Source organism: Peromyscus leucopus, chromosome 4 (assembly GCF_004664715.2).
Source record: "Peromyscus leucopus breed LL Stock chromosome 4, UCI_PerLeu_2.1, whole genome shotgun sequence".
NCBI classification, from domain to species: Eukaryota; Metazoa; Chordata; class Mammalia; order Rodentia; family Cricetidae; genus Peromyscus; species Peromyscus leucopus.
In genome coordinates, this window is record NC_051066.1 from 48,722,816 (window position 1) to 48,744,996 (window position 22,181).

General features: G+C 44.1%; 1 protein-coding gene across 1 annotated transcript in view; it reads left to right on the plus strand.

Annotated features, from left to right (window-relative positions):
- Itga6 (integrin subunit alpha 6) overlaps positions 1-15,678 on the plus strand; it is a 70,713-nt gene extending 55,035 nt beyond the window's left edge. The window contains 7 exon segments of the mRNA XM_028885729.2: positions 18-120; positions 1,381-1,554; positions 3,957-4,055; positions 4,150-4,260; positions 4,348-4,446; positions 7,617-7,742; positions 13,097-15,678. Coding sequence (XP_028741562.1) covers positions 18-120; positions 1,381-1,554; positions 3,957-4,055; positions 4,150-4,260; positions 4,348-4,446; positions 7,617-7,742; positions 13,097-13,261 — 877 coding nt within the window. The 3' untranslated portion in view covers positions 13,262-15,678.
- The last annotated feature ends 6,503 nt before the right edge of the window (positions 15,679-22,181 follow it).

The following is a 22,181-nucleotide window of genomic DNA, read 5'->3' on the forward strand; positions in this document are numbered from 1 at the left end:
GTTTTTTAATTTGACAGAGTTGCCAAACCTTCACAGGTGTATTTTGGAGGTACAGTTGTTGGTGAGCAAGCTATGAAATCGGAAGACGATGTAGGAAGTTTAATAGAGTATGAATTCAGGGTAAGTCGGAGCAATTTGGTCCAAGATGCAGTCTTGATAATGTCATTTTAACCAAGGATCAGTCACAGACATCTTCAGGACATACTCAGTTGAATGTGCTTGCTGGTTTTTAAACAGTGAAAACTGAAAACTTTATCTTCCCACGTAGAGAACAGCTGTCAGAGACTCAGCAGAGACTTTTGGTTTGGAATTGAGTCCTGCTTCCCCTTATTATGGAATTGTAATGTGTGTGTAGTGTAGACACAAAGAATACTTCATCTTTTGCTCAGTCTATAAAACAAAGAAAAAGTTCTGAGTAATTTGTAGTTGACCTTAGAATGTGTAATTCATTTCTTTCTCTGTTAGGAAGTCATTTTTCTGATGCTCTTGGCTGAAGGAATGTTCACATTTATCCCCCCTCACAAGCCCAACTTTGTGTTGGTGACAATAGCCTTGGTATATGCCAGCAAAGGAGGCCGAGGATGGGCTCACAGTGACTCGGGGTCCAGTTTAACAAACTTGAACACAGACTCTGATGTCTGCCAATGACGCATATAGATTTGGGTCTCCCTGGTGCAAACTGAGTTCCTAAAGTGCTGGTGAGCGTTAAGGTTAAACCCTGGGATGGCAAGAATGGACTTGGCCTCATCCAGCACACTAACGAGGCACGTTCTCTCAGGGAATGCCAGCTGGTCTGAGCGCTGTGCAGTGAGTCAGATGAGGTTCCGGAACTCTGCACTGTCGTACCACAGGCCGCTCCACCGTCTCACCCTGGGCCCTGCTGGACAAAGCCCCACCCACGGCTCCCAGTGCTCGCCCAGAGCTGTCCTGTGCTTCTCCACAGTCTCCCTGTGTACAGATGGCAGAGACTGCTTCCGTTTCACAGTAGGGAGGTTTTCCAGAGCAGGATACGGGTGCCACTGCCAAAGCAGAGGCTTTGTCGTCTGCCAGGCAGGATGCTCGCTGCGCAATGCACAATCCTTGTACTTTGGGGAACATGTCATACCTGCACTGTGGGTTTTGTTGTGTTGGTATTTAATCCTGGTTGAGCTAGCAATCCTTTGCCTTTTTGACCTTTTCTTTTTTCTTCTATTTTTTTTAATGACAAGAATCTCTTAAGCACAGCTGTCTATTTTGTACACCCTGTTCCTGGTCTGTTTTGGAGACTTGGGCTTCTGTTGTAGGATGATGCTGGGTATCTAGCCTATAGGCAATAAGAAATGCTCCTTAATTTTATCTTAAAAGGATTATGTTGTAGCAAAATGTGTTGTTTTCTGACAGGTGATTAACTTAGGTAAACCTCTTAAAAACCTCGGCACGGCGACCTTGAATATACAGTGGCCCAAGGAAATTAACAACGGCAAGTGGTTGCTTTATTTGGTGAAAGTGGAATCCAAAGGGTTGGAGCAGATCATCTGCGAGCCACACAGTGAAATAAACTACCTGAAGCTGAAGGTACGGTGATGCGTTTCCTGCCGCTTCCCAGGTGTGCGCTGCTGACCTTCGAGGGGTCAGCTTGACTCTGCTAGGGAAGCCACATTGCGGCGTGTAGACTTTTCCTCTGGCTGTCACGGGTTTCTCATTCATAACTGCGTAACCCTGCCTGGCTAAGGCATTTTTGCAGTTGAATGGCTGTTGTGGAACATCCACTTGTTGAGATGAAGGACATTTTCTTAAGTGTTACGACCCAATACAGTATGTAAGGCAAGCTGGGAGAATCTCCTGGGGATGAAGCAGCCAGCATAAACTGCGGGGAGCTTTAGGAGGGTCCCACCAAGGCTTTTGCACCTTAGCAGATGACCTGGAGCACTTTCGTTCTCGTTAATAGTAAATGCTCACTGAGTCCCTCACTTTGCCAGTACCAGACTAAGCACTTTGTGTCTTCTCCTGACAATTTTGTGAGATGATTTTTATTATCTGCCTCACCACAGATGAGTGAGTATACTGAGAATCAGAGACATGAAGTGACCTTCTCCAAGTGGCTCAGCTGTTAAGAGATGATAGATTCTGCATTTAAGCTCCCACTGATTTCCGAGCCCACCCCCTCTATTGCAGCATGCTTATGTAACTAGATGACTTGAGTTCCAGTGTGATGAATGGTTGCATTGCCCACGGATGGCTCTTTCATGTTATAAATTCCCGGGGTTTGGGCTGTTGTTGGTTGTTTGTTTGGCTGGTTTGTTTGACAGGGTTGCTCTGTGTCGTCTTGGCTGTCCTGGAACTCACTCTGTAGATCAGGCTGGCCTTGAACTCAGAGATCTGTCCCCCTCTGTCTCCTGAGTGCTGGATGAAAGACGTGTGTCACTGTGCCCAGCTTGGCTGTTTCTTTCTGAGGCAGATTGTATGTAGCCCAGGCTGGCCTTGAACTCTAGGGTAACCAGCAATGACCTTGAAGTCTTGACCCTCCAGCACTGCCTCCCGAGTGCTGCTATGGCAGCATCTGCTGCCTGCCATACATGGTGTATACTACGCAGCGCTAGGGCTCAGACCCAGGGCTTCATGCCTGCCAGGCAAGCATGCTACCAATTCAGCTGCACCCCAGCCTCCTTTGGTTTTAAGTTCCACAGTAACTGGGTATTCTGGGTGTTCACAGTCGGAGGCTTACAGCACGCTCCTTGACGCATCAACATTGGAAAGCATGATGGCCTCTTATTCCTACTCTTAATTTCAAGTTGACTGACTGTCCCTTTCCAACAACCCTAAATCCAAAATGTTCTAAACTCTTAAGCACTTTTCTAATAAGGGAGGCTCACCCCATATAAGGAAGGCACAGGTTAAAAGTTCATATGTGGCTCAGTTTTCAGTATTCCTCTTGGAGTTGATCATCCAAAGGGTCTTGTGCTTCCTTATGGTCCTTGCTGTCATTTTATTATTCCTGTGTCTGGCTGTCTCCTGTGAGTTAGACATGGAGCTGAGTGCTGGTGCAGATCTCAGGTCTCAGTAGATTGTTGGGTGCTGTGTCTGGCTGTCTCCTGTGAGTTAGACATGGAGCTGATGCTGGTGCAGATCTCAGGTCTCAGTAGATTGTGGGTGCTCTGTGCTGGTAATTCAGTGGAGACACAAGAACAAAGGTAGCTTTTTTTTTTTTTTTTTTTTTTGGTTTTTCCAGACAGGGTTTCTCTGTAGCTTTGCGCTTTCTGAATCATTGGTAGCCAGGCTGGCTCGAACTCACAGAGATCTGCCTGGCTCTGCTTCCCGAGTGCTGGGATTAAAGGCGTGCGCCACCACCGCCCGGAACAAAGGTAGCTTTTTCTTTCCCTGAGTTTCAGTGTCACACTAGGAATGAACTACTTAAATAAACAGACTTAGGATACCATCGGTGAACCTAAAATGGCCATAACCCTTGCTGGTTTTAGACTTGCTCTGCTTTTGCTGAGGGAAGATGTGATGGTTAATTATAGCCTTGGCAGAATTTGGCATCTCTGAGACTCTATGCACACCTAGAGGGATTATTTAGCCTCTAGCCATACCTGTGAAGGATCATTGTGATAAGGTTTCTTGAGGTAGGAAGACCCACACTCAGAGTAGGTGGCATCAATCCCTGGTTGGGATCTACCTGGAAAGGAGAAAGTGAGCTGAGTCCCAGCATTCCCTGCTCTCTGCTTCCTGACTGTGGCTGCCATGTGACCAGCTCCTTCACGTCCCCGCCATGGTGGAGTGTAACCTGGAACTGAACCCAAATCGGCCCTTTCTCCTGTGAGTTGCTGTGTCAGGGTGTGTTACCACAGGACAGGAAAAGCAGCCAAGACAAAGAGTGGATATTAATTGATGATGTAAATTTGGCTTTTATTTGTGGGGCTTATAGGGCAACGACAGAGATTTTCATAAAGTGGGTCTGTTTTGGATATCTCTTTTAGGAGTCTCACAACTCAAGAAAGAAACGGGAAATTCCTGAAAAGCAAATAGATGACAGCAGGAAGTTTTCTTTATTTTCTGAACGGAAATACCAGACCCTCGTGAGTATTTTTTTTCCGGGCTGCGAATGTGGTCTGTATAAACAAGGAATGGCTTCCCAGAACGATGGATTCTCACCACCGGTCTCCTCCTTAGAACTGCAGCGTCAACGTGAGGTGTGTGAACATCCGGTGTCCGCTGCGCGGGCTGGACAGTAAAGCCTCTCTGGTCCTGCGCTCCAGGCTGTGGAACAGTACGTTCCTAGAGGTATGGCTCTGCCACCCCCACCCCGGGAGAATTTGCTACCGCCAAGGACGTTCGTCGCTCTCCTAACACGTCTCTCGTTTTTCACAGGAGTATTCCAAGCTGAACTACTTGGACATTCTCGTGCGGGCTTCCATCGACGTGACAGCTGCCGCTCAGAATATCAAGCTGCCTCATGCAGGCACTCAGGTGAGATCTGGTTCCCTCAGACTCTTCGCTCGGCTGGCCTCTTCCTCTACACACAGCCCGCAACTGGGGTCACGGTCATTACTCATACCCCTTAGGTCCTGTTGTTCCTTAGAGGACAGTTTTAGATTCTGCCACATGAAGCTCTATTTGAATGGAGTTGTTGAAAATAAAGGTAAACCTGAGCCCCAGGCCTCGTAATGCAGGCCAGTTGGTATCCTAGCCACTCGGGAATCTGAAGCGGAAGGACCACTCACTGATTGAGTCTGTCTGGAGTGAGTTTTAAGGCCAGCCTAGGCTATCTTGGGAGGCCCTGTTCTGAAGTAGAAAGTTTAAAGGGCTGGTATGCAGCTCATGCTTCCTGCTACCGCACAAGGCCCCGGGTTCAGTCCCAAGTGCAGCACCCACACCGAGGAAAAGAAGCCAGGAGTCCTCCATTCAGCAGAGCAGTGCCAGGGTGAGAGGCCCCGCAGTGGGAGAAGAGCGTGCAGCCCAGCAGAAAGTGAGAGACGAGCCCATCCCTGACGCTGCAGTTATTCTCAGAATGCCCGTGCTGTGTGTGGCCCGTGGCAGTTTCTAGAGAAGCTATTTCTCTCTAGAAATCTGAAATGTATATGGGAGCCAAGCATGGCAGTTCACATCTGCAGTCCCAGCACCTGGGGGCTGAAGCAGGAGGATTGCCGCAAGTCTGAGGCAGTCTGAGCTACATCGTGAGCCCCAGGTTAAGATGGACCACAGTGAGACCCTATCTCAAAATCCCTGTGAATGAATGAATGAATGAATGAATGGTCAATCAATCCATTGGTCTAGAATTGAATTTTTTAAAATAAATCCCTGGTGTGTCCTTTGGAACAAACTTGACCATGCAGCATCCTTTCCAATGACAGTGAGAAATTGTCCTGTCTCCTTGGACACCTAACTGTCCCGTGACTCGGGTCTCAAGTTCTCTTCTTTTTCTGGAAGGTGGTAGAACTGAGAGGCCTGATAGCAGGTCTGGCTGCCTAGTCCCAGAGGACAATCCTTATCTCGGGCATTCTATCTTAACCAGACTCCGGGTGGAGATGGGGTCTCCGCCTGATCCTCCTTTGCTTAATCCTTCGTAGATTGGTGGATGATTTCTGCCTTTATCTAGAACCTGTTTCTTTGGAAAGTGGAGACACTTTCTTATTGCTAGTCTGCTGCTGCCTCCAGTTTTGGGTGATTTCTGGGCTACGATAGCTCAGCCCCGAGGCCGGCACTTCCCTGTGTAGCCGAAGGAAGGCTCAGGGTTCCAGCCTGAAGTCTGGAGCTTACTGTGAGCATTGGGATGCCTTCCTTCCTGGTCCCTCACTTACCGTGGGGTACATTTTCATCTTCTTCTCAGCTCCCCTTTCTAGTCTGAAGATCATTTTCTTTGGCAATAGACGTGAAATACATTGTGTAATTCAGTCTTTTTTTTTTTTTAACTCTAGTTCTGCTTTACAAAAAAAGAATTATGTTTATTTATTGCCCGATTTCAAGAGTTTAGTGTTTGCCACTCAGTAAGACATTTTTAATTTAGACAGTGTCAAACAGGTGAAAGCAGAAATCGCACAATTGTGCCAGGGAAGATGACTGTATTTTGACATCAGCTCATTTAAATCTGCGTGGCAAACAAGCACCTGTTAAAACACATGGGTGCCTCCCCCGTGCCACAGTGCTAGCAGCGAAGTCGAATGAAGTCGAGTGTCAAGAATTTCAGATTAATCCAAGAAAGAAGGGAGGAATGTGTATGTGCGTGCACGGGTCTCGTTTTATTCCTAAGCCTCAGGTAGGTAAATAGCCAAGTCTCTTGCCTTCTGAAGATAGAGATCGTAATGGGTAGAAGTAAGTGCCCCGTTCTTCAGGGCAGTGAGAGTTTCTCTCTGGGGGCCTCTAAATTCAGAGAACTTGAGATACGTGTGCTTTTAGAAGATGGGCTCGTATGTGCAGAGTGCTCACTGGGGCGGATGGCGCCTTTGATACCGAGTTTTGTAAAAGGTGTGACAGCCCCTTTGCTGGGTGATGTATAACCAGTAAGAGTGGGCTTATGATGCAGAGTGATTTGTGGCAGGTGTTTTGGCAGTTGGCAAGCTGATGTGGTCTCTGTGCTGGTCACTGGCGATGCAATTGAATGGACCAGTTGAGCGTGATCCCTTTCTGCCTTGGCACACAGTCAACGAGGTAGCTATGGAAAGGCACCTTTGGAAATGCATAAAGTTTAATGAAACCAAAAGGGAAAATTGGTCTTAGGGATTGTAAAGCTCTACAGACCTTTCTAGTGAGTTGTTATAAATTGCTGAGGCAAACTTTTTAGGATTTGGAGTAAATGCTTTGTGGTGGGTGTTTGCCAGCGATCACATGCTCACAGTTTAAGTCTCTCGGTTACAGCTTAAGCACTAGGCTATATCTGAAGGAACCTAATTTGTCCATACACATTCTTTTAGAGTATGGCAACAGGTCATTTCAGGAAATTGTATTGCTACGAGGGTCTTTAGTTTGATAGCCTAAGGAAAAAAAAAACGAAATGGTACCTGTTTATTATATAGCCCACCCCTATTTTACAGCTACTTTGGAATCTGAGGTTTGTGGAATAATTGTACCCAAACCAACCCTTTTCTTTCCATTGCTGAACATTGACTAAAAGCAAGTGGGATCGTTTTCAAAAGGCTGTAGGCTGAAGGCTGGAAGTGGAGCTTGGAGGTACAGTGTTTACTACACATGTGTAAGGCTCGACCCCCAACACAGCAAGATTAGAAAAACAAACAAAAGGAAACAAAAAATGAAGTAATTGCGGTGAAACACAGTTCTCTGCTCATAGCTGTTCAGACTTCAAAGGGCATGATGGGAACTCGATGATTCATTGTATAGTTTCTCTGCTTTTCTTTTAAAAAACAAAACAAAAAAAAACAAAAAAAACCCCATAATTTACGAGTTAAATTGGCAAGGAAACACAACCCAGACCTTTCCAGGTTCTGGATAAAGATCTTCAGGAAAAGCCTGTTGAAGGAATATTCTGTTATTGAGAAAGAGGGTCTCTCAGGAGAAAATGACTTGTCCATCCATACACTTTTTTATTTAAATGTGTTCAGGAGCAAAATTGAGCAGAACTGAAGCCATTTTGCCTGATGGCCCCTAGCATCTGGTTTATAGTGGCCTCTCTTTTGTGTCTGTAGGTTCGTGTGACGGTGTTTCCCTCAAAGACTGTAGCTCAGTATTCAGGGATAGCTTGGTGGATCATCCTCCTGGCTGTCCTCGCTGGGATTTTGATGCTGGCTCTGTTAGTGTTTTTACTGTGGAAGGTAAGTCACGTCTGTCACTTGAGTTTCTGGATGTAAACTTTACTTCGTGTTTTTAAAAAAAATGAGGATTGACATTAACACGTTTGTGGTTTCTTTTTTCATTGTTTCTCTTTTTTCCCCCAATACTTTATCATGAAACTTTTCCAATATATGGCAAGTCTTAAGAGAATTTTACAAGGAATATCTGTATATCTACCTAATAATTTATATTTAGAGATTCTTTATTTGCATGTAAGAAGTGTCTGAAAAAGTAATTTCGAGGTCTAATCTCTAATTCAGTGTGTTTGGTAAATAACAAATTTGCATTTTACTACTTTACTTAGCATTTTCTGTACCTAAATCTGTACATTTTCTGTACTTTAAATCTCAGGCAAATTGACAGATATGAGTTTAATCTGAATGTAAATTCCTGTGAATTTCCCCTTCTGTAAAGAAGCCTTCCTGACCACCCCTGAGAAGTCATTACCCTTATAGCTAGATTGGGAGCAGAAAAAGCATGACACTCCATCTCAAGGGTCCTTGGCCTGAAGCCAGTATGATGAACATCTGGGTTCGGTATAATGTTCATCGTTAGACTTTGGTCTTCTGACCATGCACAGTGTGTGATATCTTGCCCTGCCCCCTACCTATCGAGAGGCCGTGCCATCAAAAGACTATGAAGTAGATAGTTATGAACATCTGTCAACAGATGGCAACCTCTGTAGGTCTTATGTGAGCCCACGGAGCAGTGGTGGTCCACAGACTTTATCTGTAATCCCAGATTGCAAAGAACTCTGGAAATTGCAAGTTTGACTGACTTGGTAGAACTATGCTGTGAAGACATGGTATTTACAGTCTTGTTCTTTTATTTCATGAGTTTCATTGCAGAAATACTAGGATATTCTGACTTTCTAATTTTGAGCATGCTCCCACCCATTCTTCTGAATGACTTCCTTTGCCAGGCCGAGAGACTGGCGTTGAGGCTTAGTATCTGTCTGTACCAGCAGTCTTCCTGACATGCAGATTTTAGTCAGCTTTACTCAAGTGTATCACAAGCAGTAGGTTTATCTGGCAAAGACAGCCAATCACTATTAGAGCTCTCGCCATGATTATTTGATAGTGAAAAATTAATTTGGGGTTTTGATACTTGAGGATGATCTTGTATTCTCTGGAAGAGCTCCCAGGGTCAGTCTTTGCCCAGAGCAGATCTTCCTGGCAGTCCTGAGTCCTGTGTAGTCATGGCAGTAGATTGAGAGTTTCGATGCCTGAGCTGTGTATAATGTGGGGTGAATCATTTCACCTCCCTGGAACTCAGTTGTCTAATAATTGGATGAGACTAAATTATCTAACTGGGTTCTTTGACATTGTTAATTTTCAGAGTCTGAGGTGGATTCTAAACAGATCCTCAGACTCCACATGGAAGTCAGCCGTATTGCTTCATACTCTTCTTTATAAACGAGATTATTTGTATTTAAAAACCATGCAATTTTAGGATCAGAAAGAATTCTAGGGTTCTAAAGCTGCCGCCTTCTGGTATATATATGAGGCTCTGGATTCCGTCTCCAGCACTGTGGAAAGAGGGAGGATGGATGGATTCTAGTTCAGCAGTCTTTACATTGAGCTTTATCCATCTATATCAGTGTCAAAAGCTACAACAGAGGACTCCACCTTAACCAGAGGAGCCCTGGCTTTATCTGCTTTTTAAATACTGGCTTATGCACAGGAGTTCTTTTGGAAGTAAAGGAGAGGAGTCCTCAGACTCTTATTTAAGACTATTCATTTTTGGTTAACTTTTCTTCCTGCTCTGTTTACTTAGGACTGCAGCTGGGCTGTGTGCATTCAGTGTGTGGGAGGGACCCTGATAGCCACAAGTGCGTGAGAACCTCTGGGCTGTGTAAGTGCAGCCCAGTGGAGCGGTCCGTAATATGGAAATGTTCTGGAGTGCCACCATCCCATGATAGCCAGGAGTCACCTGTGACTAGTACAGTGGAAGAGTCGCATCTTCAATTTAAATTCGTCTAAACTTGAATATCCATGTGTAGTTGGTGGCTCCTAACCCTGTGACTGACGATCTAGATCTTCATGAGTTGCCAGACTAGGAGGCATAATTTCACTAGGAGATTGGTTTGACCAAATTTTATTTCAAAAGATAGTTCCTATGAAGTAGATGAAAGTAAGTAGGAAAAGGTCCCCATTGTTGAATGAAGAAAATAATAGCGGAGAGTAGAATTACACTTTTATATTCATTCAGGGTGACCTGCACTGAGGAGCATGGGTTCCTCCCATTTAAGGCTTGCATGGTGGTTCAGAATTCAGGGGAAATGGCGGCAAGTATTCATTCATTGGAATTTATTCTGTGATTCTCCTTACCAGTTGGTTCAGAGGCCTCCAGTAGAGAATATCGTTCCATAAAACTTACTGCAATAGCAAATAGATACACTATATCTATATTTTATTTTGACTTGTGCTGAATTTTACAGGATTTATATTCCATTCTTTTTCTCAGCAGACTGCAGAAGTGAATGTGTTGACTTTTAATTTAAGAGTATGTTGTGCAAGAAAAAAATTCACCCGAAGTTCTAGACAAATGTGCGTGCGTTTTCCTTTTAGGATGACCTGGAGACTTCTGCTGCAGATAGGAAAGTCAGTTAGCCAGTGTGTGTCACCTTTGTCTAGAGCCGCTGAGTGATGGACTGTTAAATGCTGGCACCACGTGACAGAGTAGTGACTGCTCACCTGGGTGAAAACCTGAGGTGTTCTTTTCTCTAGCTTTTAAACACAGAACTGTACAATTGACTGAATACCTTGCTTCCTCGTAGTGTGGTTTCTTCAAGAGAAATAAGAAAGATCATTACGATGCCACCTATCACAAGGCTGAGATCCATACTCAGCCGTCTGATAAAGAGAGGCTCACTTCCGATGCATAGTATTGATCTACTTCCGTAATTGGTAATTGATCAGTGTTTTTCATCGCTAGCTGTGGGACCTGCTGTGGTTGTGGTGGCTAACTTGAGAGCGACAGCTTGCTGTGTGTGTGTCCCATTAACAGATGTTCCCAAGTGTCCACACTGGCTTGCCTTGCTTGGATCTGTTTATTTATTTATCTATTTATTTGTCTGTTTATTTATTTGTTTATTTTGTGAAAGCTCCGTTGTCTTTTTGTTAATGCGCAGAGGCTTGTGTGCAGGTGAGTTATTTTGTGCTCTTGTTCAGCAATACCCACAGCAGTGAAGACAATCACGCTGCTGGTCTAATGAGGTGTTAAGAACTCCGTAGGAGCCCAGTGTGCCATGTGTTATGTCGCATCCCACTCGGAATTTTCAAAGGTGCATGAGAAATCAGCCCAGATTTCTTGTTCACTTTGGAATTTCCCAGGGATAGAAGCTTTGTGACTGCCTGCTTTACCTGTTGCATGTGGGAGATGACTTTGCGTTTCTCCTGGAGAGAGGCTACCGTCTACTTAGCATTTTGTTGTCCTTGCTCTGGAGCGCTGGGCCAGGCTCGGGTGCTTCCTCCTGTCGCTGGACGTGGTTTATGCTAGCTAAGCATGCAGCTCCCCCTTTGCTTTGTATCTCTCCTGGGCCAAAGCCCATTACAGCAAAGTGATTGTCAGCACAGTGGGCTTCCAGAGTGCTCCAGGAGGTGGTCCTCTGCCCAAGGGAAAATCTAGGACCAAAGTGTTGTGGGTAGTTTATACTTCAGTATGTTGTAATGGAGTTTGACCGTGTTTCACGTCCAGAGAGACTTTAGTCCACCTTGGTTCTCAGCTGAGTTTTAAGTTCACATTTTTTTCCCTACAATTTGTAGACCCATGGAAACAGGAATTGTTGGTGAGGGGCATACAGTTATTGCTCCAGTTCCTTTCTGTTGGTGTTGACACAGTGATCCCAATGTAGCCATTTTGATTTTACATTTCAAACTTCATTTCCTTCTGTTTTTGAATGGGGCAGACAGCAGTCATGTTTTATAATAAGCATGTTGGCTTTTCTGCGCAGAATTACAGACAAGTCTGCATAGTGATGACCTAAACAAAACTTGTTGGCCCATTTGGCTTTTTGACTTGTGATTTTGTCTTGCCTCCCGGCATTTTTATCACACAGCATCTTCAATGTGGACGTTCATTCCTGCTGCTGTCACAAAGTAAGGGCAGTGACCAGCCATTCCACACAGACCCCACTTCTAAGCTGCATTTTTAAACTTAAATACTCCTTTTTGAAAAAATAAGAAAGAAAAAAATGTGTCTTGCTTGTTTATAAGTATTTTTAATCTGGCTTGAAAATTTCCAGTATATTTTTAAAATATATTATAGTTCAGATTGATTTTTTTTTTAACTAAATAAGCTTTAATAATTTGGCTTCTCCCTCCCCTCCCCAAGCCTCTTCTTTCTTTCTTTCCTTTTCTGTTTTTAAAGGAAGAGGAGAAATTGGGGAGTACTCCAAAATTGAAAAGTACGGCGATGGCGCCCGCCCTTGAGTCCTGTGCGGTTCATGACTGACTGATTTTATTACACAGCACAGTTACTTTGTAACTCATTAACAGAGCAGCTCTCTTGGAAGCACCCCAGGAGTCTAGCCAGGGCAGGGATGTAAAGCCTCAAGGGGAGGGAACAATGGATGGAAAACTGACCCATAAGAACGTGGCATGCCAAACAGTATTTGTAAAATTACTTGTGATCTGATTACAGTTTATGAGTGGGAGAGGAATAGAAAGTAACTTTTTTTTTAAGCCTGTAGAGAAATGCTCTTCAGCCAGTGTGGTATGCACATGGCTATCATCCAGGGCTAGGGAGGTTCAGGTAGAAGGATGTTGAGTTTGAGGCCATCCTTGGCTTCGTAGCAAGTTCCTGTTTCTTTCTTTCCTTTTTTGTGGGGGAGGGGGTATTTCTCTGTGTAGTTTTGGTGCCTGTCCTGGATCTCGCTCTGTAGACCAGGCTGGCCTCGAACTCACAGAGATCCACCTGCCTCTGCTTCCCGAGTACTGGGATTAAAGGTGTGCGCCACCACAGCCCAGCCAAGTTCCCGTTTTTTCACACACACAGGTTCTTTTATAATGGTCTAGTAATATGAAAATTAGATCTTTTATTTATATGGTGATTTTTTTTTTTTTTACATAAAAGAACTGTTTTGCAAAATGCTTAAATTGTTAGTCCAGAAATAGCTAAAGCTGTAAAATGTGAAGAAGATGAAATTGACATGTCTTCCAGCCCCACATCCGTTGATCCCCACGGGCTGCTGTGTCTCTCAGGAAAACAGTGTCTGTGGTCAGTGGTGCAGAGGCAGAGCTAGCTGAACTGAACGCTGAGATGTTAGGTGTAGTGCCCCTGTCTTCAGATTGGCTAACTTCCGCCTTGTTCTCTTCTGTCCCCGCTTCTCCAGTGTGGATTCTTTAAGCGCTCCAGGTACGACGACAGCGTCCCCCGATACCATGCTGTCCGGATCCGGAAAGAAGAGCGCGAGATCAAAGATGAAAAACACATTGATAATAACCTCGAAAAAAAGCAGTGGATCACAAAGTGGAATGAAAATGAAAGTTACTCCTAGAGGGGCCAGGAAAGCGTCCCACTACCCCACATCCCGTTTATTTTTCCCAACTCAGAAATTCAGTGGGTCCGAAGGCTGCTCGGCACCCACAGTGTGGTTGCAGACCACCGACACCGTGTGGACCCACCGTTTCCGTGGTGGATATTGTTACACCCAAGGCTCCTGTTTTGCACAGCCAAATTTAAGACTTTTTGTGTGGATTTTTCTTTGACTGCCTTAATTTAACTTTCCAGATTGCCTTTGTTTTTGGTGTGACTGGCTTACATTACATATACTGGGGCAGGGTCTGCCCATCTGCACTCCTGGGGTGTTCTCTCCTCATAGCACAGGAGGAGGAAGCCCCCACCATCATCCGGGCTCATGAGTGGCCATCCCGGTCTGCCCCCCGCAAGCATCCTTCTCGTAAGATCGGAGAACCTGCAAGTCAATTGCCCCTTGGCTCAAGACTGCCATTGGATAGCTGTGTCTCTGTTGAAAGTTCTGTCCTAAGTGTGCAATAGAAGGTGATGTTGCCATCTTGCCTTCTCTCTCCATTTCCTAAATGAGGATCCTTGCTGATGCCAAGCGCACACAGGTTCCTTCTCCCTCGTCACTGAAGCACAGGTGTGACAGACTTGAGTGCTAGTTACACTTGTTGATATATATTTATTTTTCTTCTTCAAGCCATCTTGCTATTGACTAATAGGCCAAAGATGCTTCAGGTTGGTTTAAGCAATCAGAATGAAAACCTGGGAGGTCATTTGTTCTGACCTTGAGTATTTACCGAAAAAAGAAAGTTCTTTATAAACATGCAAGGGTTGTTTTAATCACTTAAACTTATCTGCAGATGATACCATCTCCTTTCTGGCAGGCTCTCCCTCAACCCAGAAAGTCTGACAAAGGGTCGAATGTAAGATGTTTCATCCTTACCCAGCATTTGTTCCATGGTTTTGAGCCCTGTGTGGAACTTGTGAACTTCGTGCTGTAACTTTCAGAACTCTTAGAGGAAGTGAGTTTGCTCCTTGAACTCTAGGGTCTGTGTGCTCACTGCTGTCAACACTGTATGTTCAGGACTTGAAGTGAGTGCGTGTGTGGATCCAGACCAATCCAGTGTGAGACTACTGAAGAGCATCTGTTGCCAAAACAGCTGTACCAGACAGATGGAGGGCCACGGCGCTTAGCTTCATAAATAACATCGGGACCATTCAACCAGGGAGTCCATGTTCAAGTTTGTTAAATTGTTCACCCCAATCTAAGTTCCTCCAGATGACTTGTGACTACTTTAACAAGACCTTTAAGCCTAAAGCAGGAGTTTTAGCTCGTTGCTAGAGTGCTTGCCTAGCATGCCCAGGCCTACTTGGTTTTTGTTTGCTAACGTGATAGGAGGGGGAAACAGTTATTTCTCTATATATTCAACAGAGATTGAATATATTATCAAAGCTGATTTTTTTTTAAAATTGTGCTTTAAAATAAGTTATATGGAAGCAGCAACAAAGAGGTGCTAATTTGTTTGGATATTGTATAAGCAGTTCTCTGTCTTTTTCAAAACTGGGTCTCAAGTAACCCAGGCCGGCCTTGAACTTCTTAAGTAGCTGGGGACAGCCTTGAACTTCTGATCCTCCTGCCTCTCCTCCTTGACCCCCACCCCCAGGGCTGGGATTGGAGGTGTTTGCCACCACACTCAGTTTTATGCAGTGCTTGAGATGCTGGCACTTTGTGCATGCTAGGCTAGCACTCTTCCAACTGAGCTATAATCCAAGTCATTTCTCAGTCTTTTAAAAGAACAAAACATTGCTAAATGTACCATTGTTGCTTTGGAGTTTTAATTCTTTTTTTTTTTTTTTTCTCTTTCATAAAACATTATACCCTTAAGATATTAAAAACTTTTATTCTGGTTCTACTTTGGCATTTTCACTCATAAAAATAATTTTACAAATGATACCTTGTTTACAAAAAGTTCTCTACCACGGGTCCTAATAGCGTTTAAAGTCTCAGTTTCTTGCTTGGGTAACTTGGAGCCAGACGTACTGGCTTTGGAGGACACGACGAAGAAGCTGGTATCTTGACAATGTCTGTAGACCTCTGTTATAGAAATGAATGTCCAGAAGAGGGTTGGGGGGGGGCAGGGGGAGGCAACAGCAGAGAAACAAGAATGTGATGTCGTTTAAATTTATAGTTGTTAAAAATGTCATCTCAAGTCAAGTCACTGGTCTGTTTGCATTTGATAGGTTTTTATACTAACTAGCATTGTAAAATTATTTCATAATTAGAAAATACCTGTGGATATTTGTATAAAAGTGTGAAATAAATTTTTTATGAAAGTGTTCATGCTTATTAACACAGCATTATGTATGTGAAGCAAACTCTAAATTATAAATGACAACCTGAGTTGCCTTTCTTTGTATCTTATCAAAGCCAAAGTAAAGTTTGCAATATTTTGTTAGTGTCCCATATAATTTCAGAACAGCCAAAGGTGCCTAAAGTGGTTACAATATATAAATGTGACGGAAGGCTTTTTAATTGATCTGTTTTAGTGTGTATGCTTGCATGTGTGTGAGTGTGCGTGTGCCACAGAGCCCTGCTGAGGTCAGGGACAGCTCCTGGGAGTTGCTTCTCTCTCTCTCTACCTTTCACTAGCCAGCCAGCCAGCCTGGGTTCTTGGGCTTAGCGGTAAGTACTTGCTGAACCGTCTCACTGGCCCCTGGAGTTGTTTGGGGGATGTTTTTGTTGTTGTTTTTAGCCTTCTTTTGAATCTCTTATTTAGCTGATGGCATGTCAGCTCTATCCGTCAGGAAATAGTCTTATAGGTGGTTTATTCACAATACCTACAAACTGGGAGCGGTCTCTTTTCAGTGATACTCTACTTTAAAGGCTTAAGCCTGGCAAGGTATTATTTTGCGATAACACTGTGGCTTAAAAACATAGATTCTTGTAGCCGAGTTGTTTCTTTCTTAGAATACAGTGTGAGTGTGAGACTAGTCCGGCACTGACGTGATGTTCAGTTCATCTCTAGGGCTGGTTTCCCAGAATCCACCAGTCAGAAAGGGCATTTCATCCAGGCTTAAGCAGTTTTCTAAAACTTCTAGATTATCACAATCAATACAGAAAAGAAAGTGCATGGATAGTGTCTTGACAAAGTAGCATACCCTGACCTGAATACATTTCCTAACTGTATGTTTGCCTACTCTGTTGACTTGACTTTTCATTATAATTGTTATGTATTGATGCCGGGCGGTGGTAGTGCACGCCTTTAATTCCAGCACTCGGGAGGCAGAGCCAGGCGGATTTCTGTGAGTTCAGGCAGCTGGCTACAAGTGAGTCAGGAAAGGCGCAAACTACACAGAGAAACTGTCTCGAAAAAAAAAAAACAAAAAAAAAACAATTGTTATGTATTGAGCCTTGCCCTTCTTGGTTCTTTGAAAACAAACAGGTGCTGCTGCCCAATGAAATACATAATTGGTACTTTGAATGATTTATGCCAGTGCCTATGACCTTTTCATAGCCCCAATTCACATTTCCGTGCTGTGGATCTGCCATGCTAAACCTTGACAGCAATCATTCTAGCCGTTGAGTCTATCATTAGCTGTGGTTTCACTAGAGCTGTGATACGGGTCACATGTCCTGGAGGTCCTGATGTCAGAAGTCACACCGGAATGCCCATGGACAACGATGGCATTGCTGGGTTCTCTGCCACAGAGGGAATGTTGCAAGCAGGGACACGTTATTCCTGTTGCAGATTGCTTGCCCAAATATCACAAAGAGTCACACACAGCCGCGGTTTATGATGATGTGCCCTGTGGCTAAGAATTAACATTCCAGGATGTGGAGAGGATCTAGGTAGCAGGTGCTTTCGACTCTCTCTAGACTAGGAAAGCAGGGCTGAGACCAAGCTTGTAAGTGACATGTCGTACTGAGACACACACAGAAGGACAGCTTGCAAAGACAGTGGGGAATTGAGAGAGTTATGGGTTTTCACTGAGGAAGAGAGAAAGGCTGGATGTGGTAAGTTTCCAGCTAGTGTGTTCTCAGGGCTGGTGATCTCAAACCAGTTCCTAAAGGCCAAAGGAGAGGGGCCACTGGGGAGGAAGAGACTGTTCCAAGAGTAGAGACCAGACTTCTGGTGGCTTCACAAGTGGCTCTGCAAAGCCAGTAGGGATCTGTTCTTCCCTCTGGTCCTGATTATGGTCAGGGACAAACAGCCCGCTTCCAGCTGCCTGAATGTAGGAGTGCGCCTTTTACTAATTTAATTTCTTATATTTACTTACTTATATGTGTGCGTATGTGTGAGGGGACATACGCGGGTCACAGCACAGGCGTGGAGATCAGAACAACTCAGGAGTTGGTTCTTTGCACCATGTGGGGCCTGGAAATGGAATTCAAGTGATCAGGCTTGGGGGCCAAGCGATTTTACTCCTGTGCTATCTGGCTGGTGTGTTGTGTGTGTGTGTGTGTGTGTGTGTGTGTGTGTGTGTGTGTGTGGTTACAGTTGGTATTAGCTGGGAATTAATCCCCACTTCATCTACAAGTGTCTGGCCCTTTTTTAAAAAAAATGTTTATTTGTAAGGAGTGTTCTTGATTAGGATTCGAGGCCAACTGTAGAGGTGTTGGCAGCAGACTTCATCTAGGAGGAAAATCATAAGGGGATGCATGGCTGAGTACTCTGAACATAGGCTGTTACAAACAAACAAAACCCAGACCAGGAAAGTTGGTTCAGTCTAGCTCCTCTGTGGGCCAGGTGCCCAAAGGGCAGAACTAACCAGGTAATGGGTCATGATTACTCAGGAATGGAGGAGTCAAGTGCAATTTGTAGTTGTGAGCAGAGCGTGAAGTGCCTCAATCTTGCTGCCCTGGCCTGATGCACCTTAGTCACACAACCTCTGAGCAGACGAGGGGAGGGCGGACACAATTTCTCACTCTTTATCCTTCTAGAACATCTGCCCTAGGGCCTCAATTGTAGGGTCAGAATGTACTGCTTTTGTTCTCAGAGCCTAGCTGGTAAGTGTTCAATTCACCAATAACCAGTAGATAGATGTAGGTGGGTGTTCTATTAAGGTACATCATTTGCCAGCTGAAAGTTTAAAAAAAAAAAAAATGTCTGGAGATGTTAAATTAGGTTCCGGGTTACACAGAGAAATAAAATTTGGTCTGGCCTTTCTAAAGGACTATTTCGTTTTTGTTTTTTGTTTTTTGTTTTTTTCTTTTTTTTTTTATTAACCTCCTACACACACACACACACACACACACACACACACACACACACACCTTTCTGATGGGATCTTACCATCTCAGACTCCTAAACTTAAGGGTTTTCTCTGACACTATAAGAAATAAAAGCTAAAACAGATGGTATTAGCCAGATATGGTGGCACATCCTTAATCCCAGCGCTCAAGAGAGGCAGGAGGATCTCTTGAGTTCGAGGCCAGCCTGGACTATTATATAGAAAGTTTCAAACTAGTCAGGACTACATAGGAAGATATTGTCTCAAAAAACAACAAAGTGCCGGGCGGTGGTGGCGCACGCCTTAATCCAGACTTGGAGCAGAGCAGGCTTATCTCTGTGAGTTCGAGGCAGCCTGGCTACCAAGTGAGTTCAGAAAGGCAAAGCTACAAGAGAAACTGTCTCGAAAAAAAAAAAAAAAAAAAAAAAAAAAAAAAAAAAAAAAACAGAGAAGGGCTGGAGATGGCTCAGCGATTAAGAACACTGGCTGCTTTTCCAGCGGTCCCGAGTTCAAGTCCCAGCAACCACATGGTGGCTCACAACCATCTGTAATGGAATCTTATGCCCTGTTAATGGTGTGCAAACGTTCAGACAGCACACATACATTAAAAAAACAAAACAACAAAAAAACAATGAGACAGCAAACAACAAAAAACAATGAGTGTGAGGGAACTGTCTTGCTTGTTTTTTGAGACCGTCTCATGGAACCAGGTTGACATGTAAATTAAAAATGGTAGCCAAGGATGACATGAACTTCTGATCATCTGACTCCACCTCCCTAGTGCTGGGATTACAGGCATATGCCCGCACACTCAGTTTTATTCAGTGTGGGGGTCTTCATGTACACTATGCAAGGACTCTATCAATTGTGCTTCAATATCAGCCCTGAACTAACTTTATAATTAGCAGAATTAAGGCTGAGGTGGAGGAAGACGCTGCCAGCCACCGCCATGAGTATCAACATGTAAGATACTGGTAAGCCATGAGCCATGGGACAAGGTATAGATTTATAGAAATGGGTTAATTTAAGATGGAAGAACTAGATAAGAAGCCTGCCATGGCCATACAGTTTATAAGTCTCTGTGTGTTTACTTGGTTGGGTCTGAGCAGCTGTTGGGACTGGCAGGTGAGAGAGATTTGTCCTGACCATGGGCCAGGCAGGACCAGGAAAACTCTAGCTACAAAATCCTGACAGTTGAATTGTATAAGGTTGATCTCTGAGCCTTTCTAGGTGAATCTTAATCTTGTCAGAGTAAAACCTTTCCTTTTTATTTAGACAAAAAGGGAGAATTGTTGCAGAATAGTCTTTGTACACTATGAAGATTTGTCACTTGGATTAGTTTAATAAAAAGCTGAACAGCCAATAGCTGGGTGGGATTTGGGGCACAGAGAGGACACTGGGAAGAAAAAGGGTGGAGTTTCGAGAAGCTATGAGATGCAGAGCAAGCAGGATGGGCAGTACTTAGATGAGGTAATCGAGCCTTGGGGCAGGACATAGATGAATAGAAATGGGTTATTTTGAGTTATAAGAGCTAACTAAAAACAAGCCTAAGCTATTGACCGAGCTTTTATAATTAATAAGAAATCTCCATGTCGTTAATTTGGGAGCTGGCTGGCAGGACAGAGAAGTCCACCTACACCCGGGAGGAATCTCATTCCAATAAGCTTTCTGAGTACAGCCACAGTGGGAACTTCCTTAAAGATCATCAAGTGGCCTGTGTCTCCATGCTCTGCCCATGGAATAAAAGTACCTCTTGTTTATGGTACTTCTGTGCCTGAATAAGCAGTCAGAGGTGCCATCCTCAATGCAGACAAGTAGGTGGTACCTAAGAGCACAAATCGGAGGTGATTCAGCTTCACCCCTTATATTATGACCCTGGGGCTGGGGAAGTAGTCATAGGTCTGGGCTGTAGTTCCTCCATCTGTAAAATTTGTAAGAGAATTCCTCTCAGAGGTCCGTACACGGAGGAAGTGTGACCATTTGGAAGTGCTTATTAGTGTTGCCTGATTTTTACTTACACTGTTTATTGTACAGAATTAAAATGTTCAAGTAGGAAGGAAGCGAGGAAGTGGAGATGTAATTTTTATTACTAGAACATTTTGTCTTACTCCCTTTGGATAAAAGTTATGTTTTAGCCAGGCAGTAGTGGTGCACTTGCCTTTAATCCCAGCACTCAGGAGGCAGAGGCAGGCAGATCTCTGTGAGTTTGAGATCAACCTGGCAGCAAACTACACAGAGAAACCCAGTCTCAAAAAAGAAACAAAAAAAGAAAGAAAAAGGAAGGAAGGAAGGAAGGAAGAAGGAAAAAAGAAAGAAAGAAAAGTTATGTTTTATGTCAATACCTTTGTTCTCCCTTGTAGAAGACAAAGGAAACCATATCTTTAAAAGCTATTCCTACTTTTAGGCAAAGACAGGGAAGGTAGACCGCCATGCTGTACCTTTTCCTTCCATTCAGCATTCCATCACTCCATCGTATTGTGGGGAAGCATGTTCTAGTCTTAGACTCTTTGATAGTTCAGAACTCAGCAGGAGATTGTTTGACCCTGTGGAGAAACATTCTAGTCTCACATTCACATCGACTCAAAGGAAGAGAGAAGGCCATGCCTTCTGAGTTAAGGTCTGAAAGGGCAGGCGTGTTCACCAGTGGAGGTTGGCAGGTGGATGCATGCTGAAAGGAAGAATGGGGAGATTGAAAGAAATAAGAAGGAAGCCCAGAGTGTCAGGGGCAGCATGCTTAGGATTGTGGTCGTTATCTGAAAAAGAGATAGAAAGGGAAAATTACTCTTTTTGAGTTAGAACTGAGAAAAGCAGACAGGCCTCACAGTGCTGTACGGCAGACGTTCCAGAAGCAGCTGCCTCATGGGAGAGGCTTCTAGAAAGTATGAGAACACTAGCTCTCTGAAGGGATGATTATTCCTCCCATCTCCTTAGCATGTCTTCAGGCATTAACTCCTGCCTCTGAGTTCCTGCCCTGATTCAGTTTCTGCCCGGATTCCTCTCCCTGACAGACTGTGATACAGATGTGTATGAGGAAATAAAACCCTTTCCTCCCCAAGTTGCTCATGGTCGTGCTGTTTATCACAGCAATAAAAACCCTAACCCAGTCAACCAGCTAACCACAACCCAACCCAGATAAACAGTAAGACAAAGCTCAGGCCTAGTTGATAGAAAAACTACCAATTAGCCTCTAGCTAGGTTCTTCCCACTGGAATGGACCAAATACGTCACTGTTGCAATTTAACCAGGATCTTCTCTATCTTCCTTTCCCTTCAGTCCCTTCTGTGGAACCCAGAGCCGCATGTACAATGGAGCAGTTCAGTTCGTAATTGTTACCTGCTCAAGTCAAACATTTACATTTTTAATGTGCCCAAGCTCATGGTTTATCCCTTTGTATTTTTTTCAATGAATTTATTTTTTTACCACTGTTATTTTTTTTTTTAAAGATTTATTTATTATGTATACAGCATGTATGACTTCAGGCCAGAAGAGGGCACCAGATCTCGCTACAGATAGTTGTGAGACACCATTTGGTTGCTGGGAATTGAACTCAGGACCTCTGGAGGAGCAGTCAGTGCTCTTAACCTCTGAGCCATCTCTCCAGCCCTACTTACTGTTATTTATTAAGCGGCGCTGTTTACCGTATGAGAGAAGCCACAAGGCACAGCAAAACCCACTATAAGAGTTTATTAAGGGAAGGGAACAGAAGAGTGTGCATAGCCTAT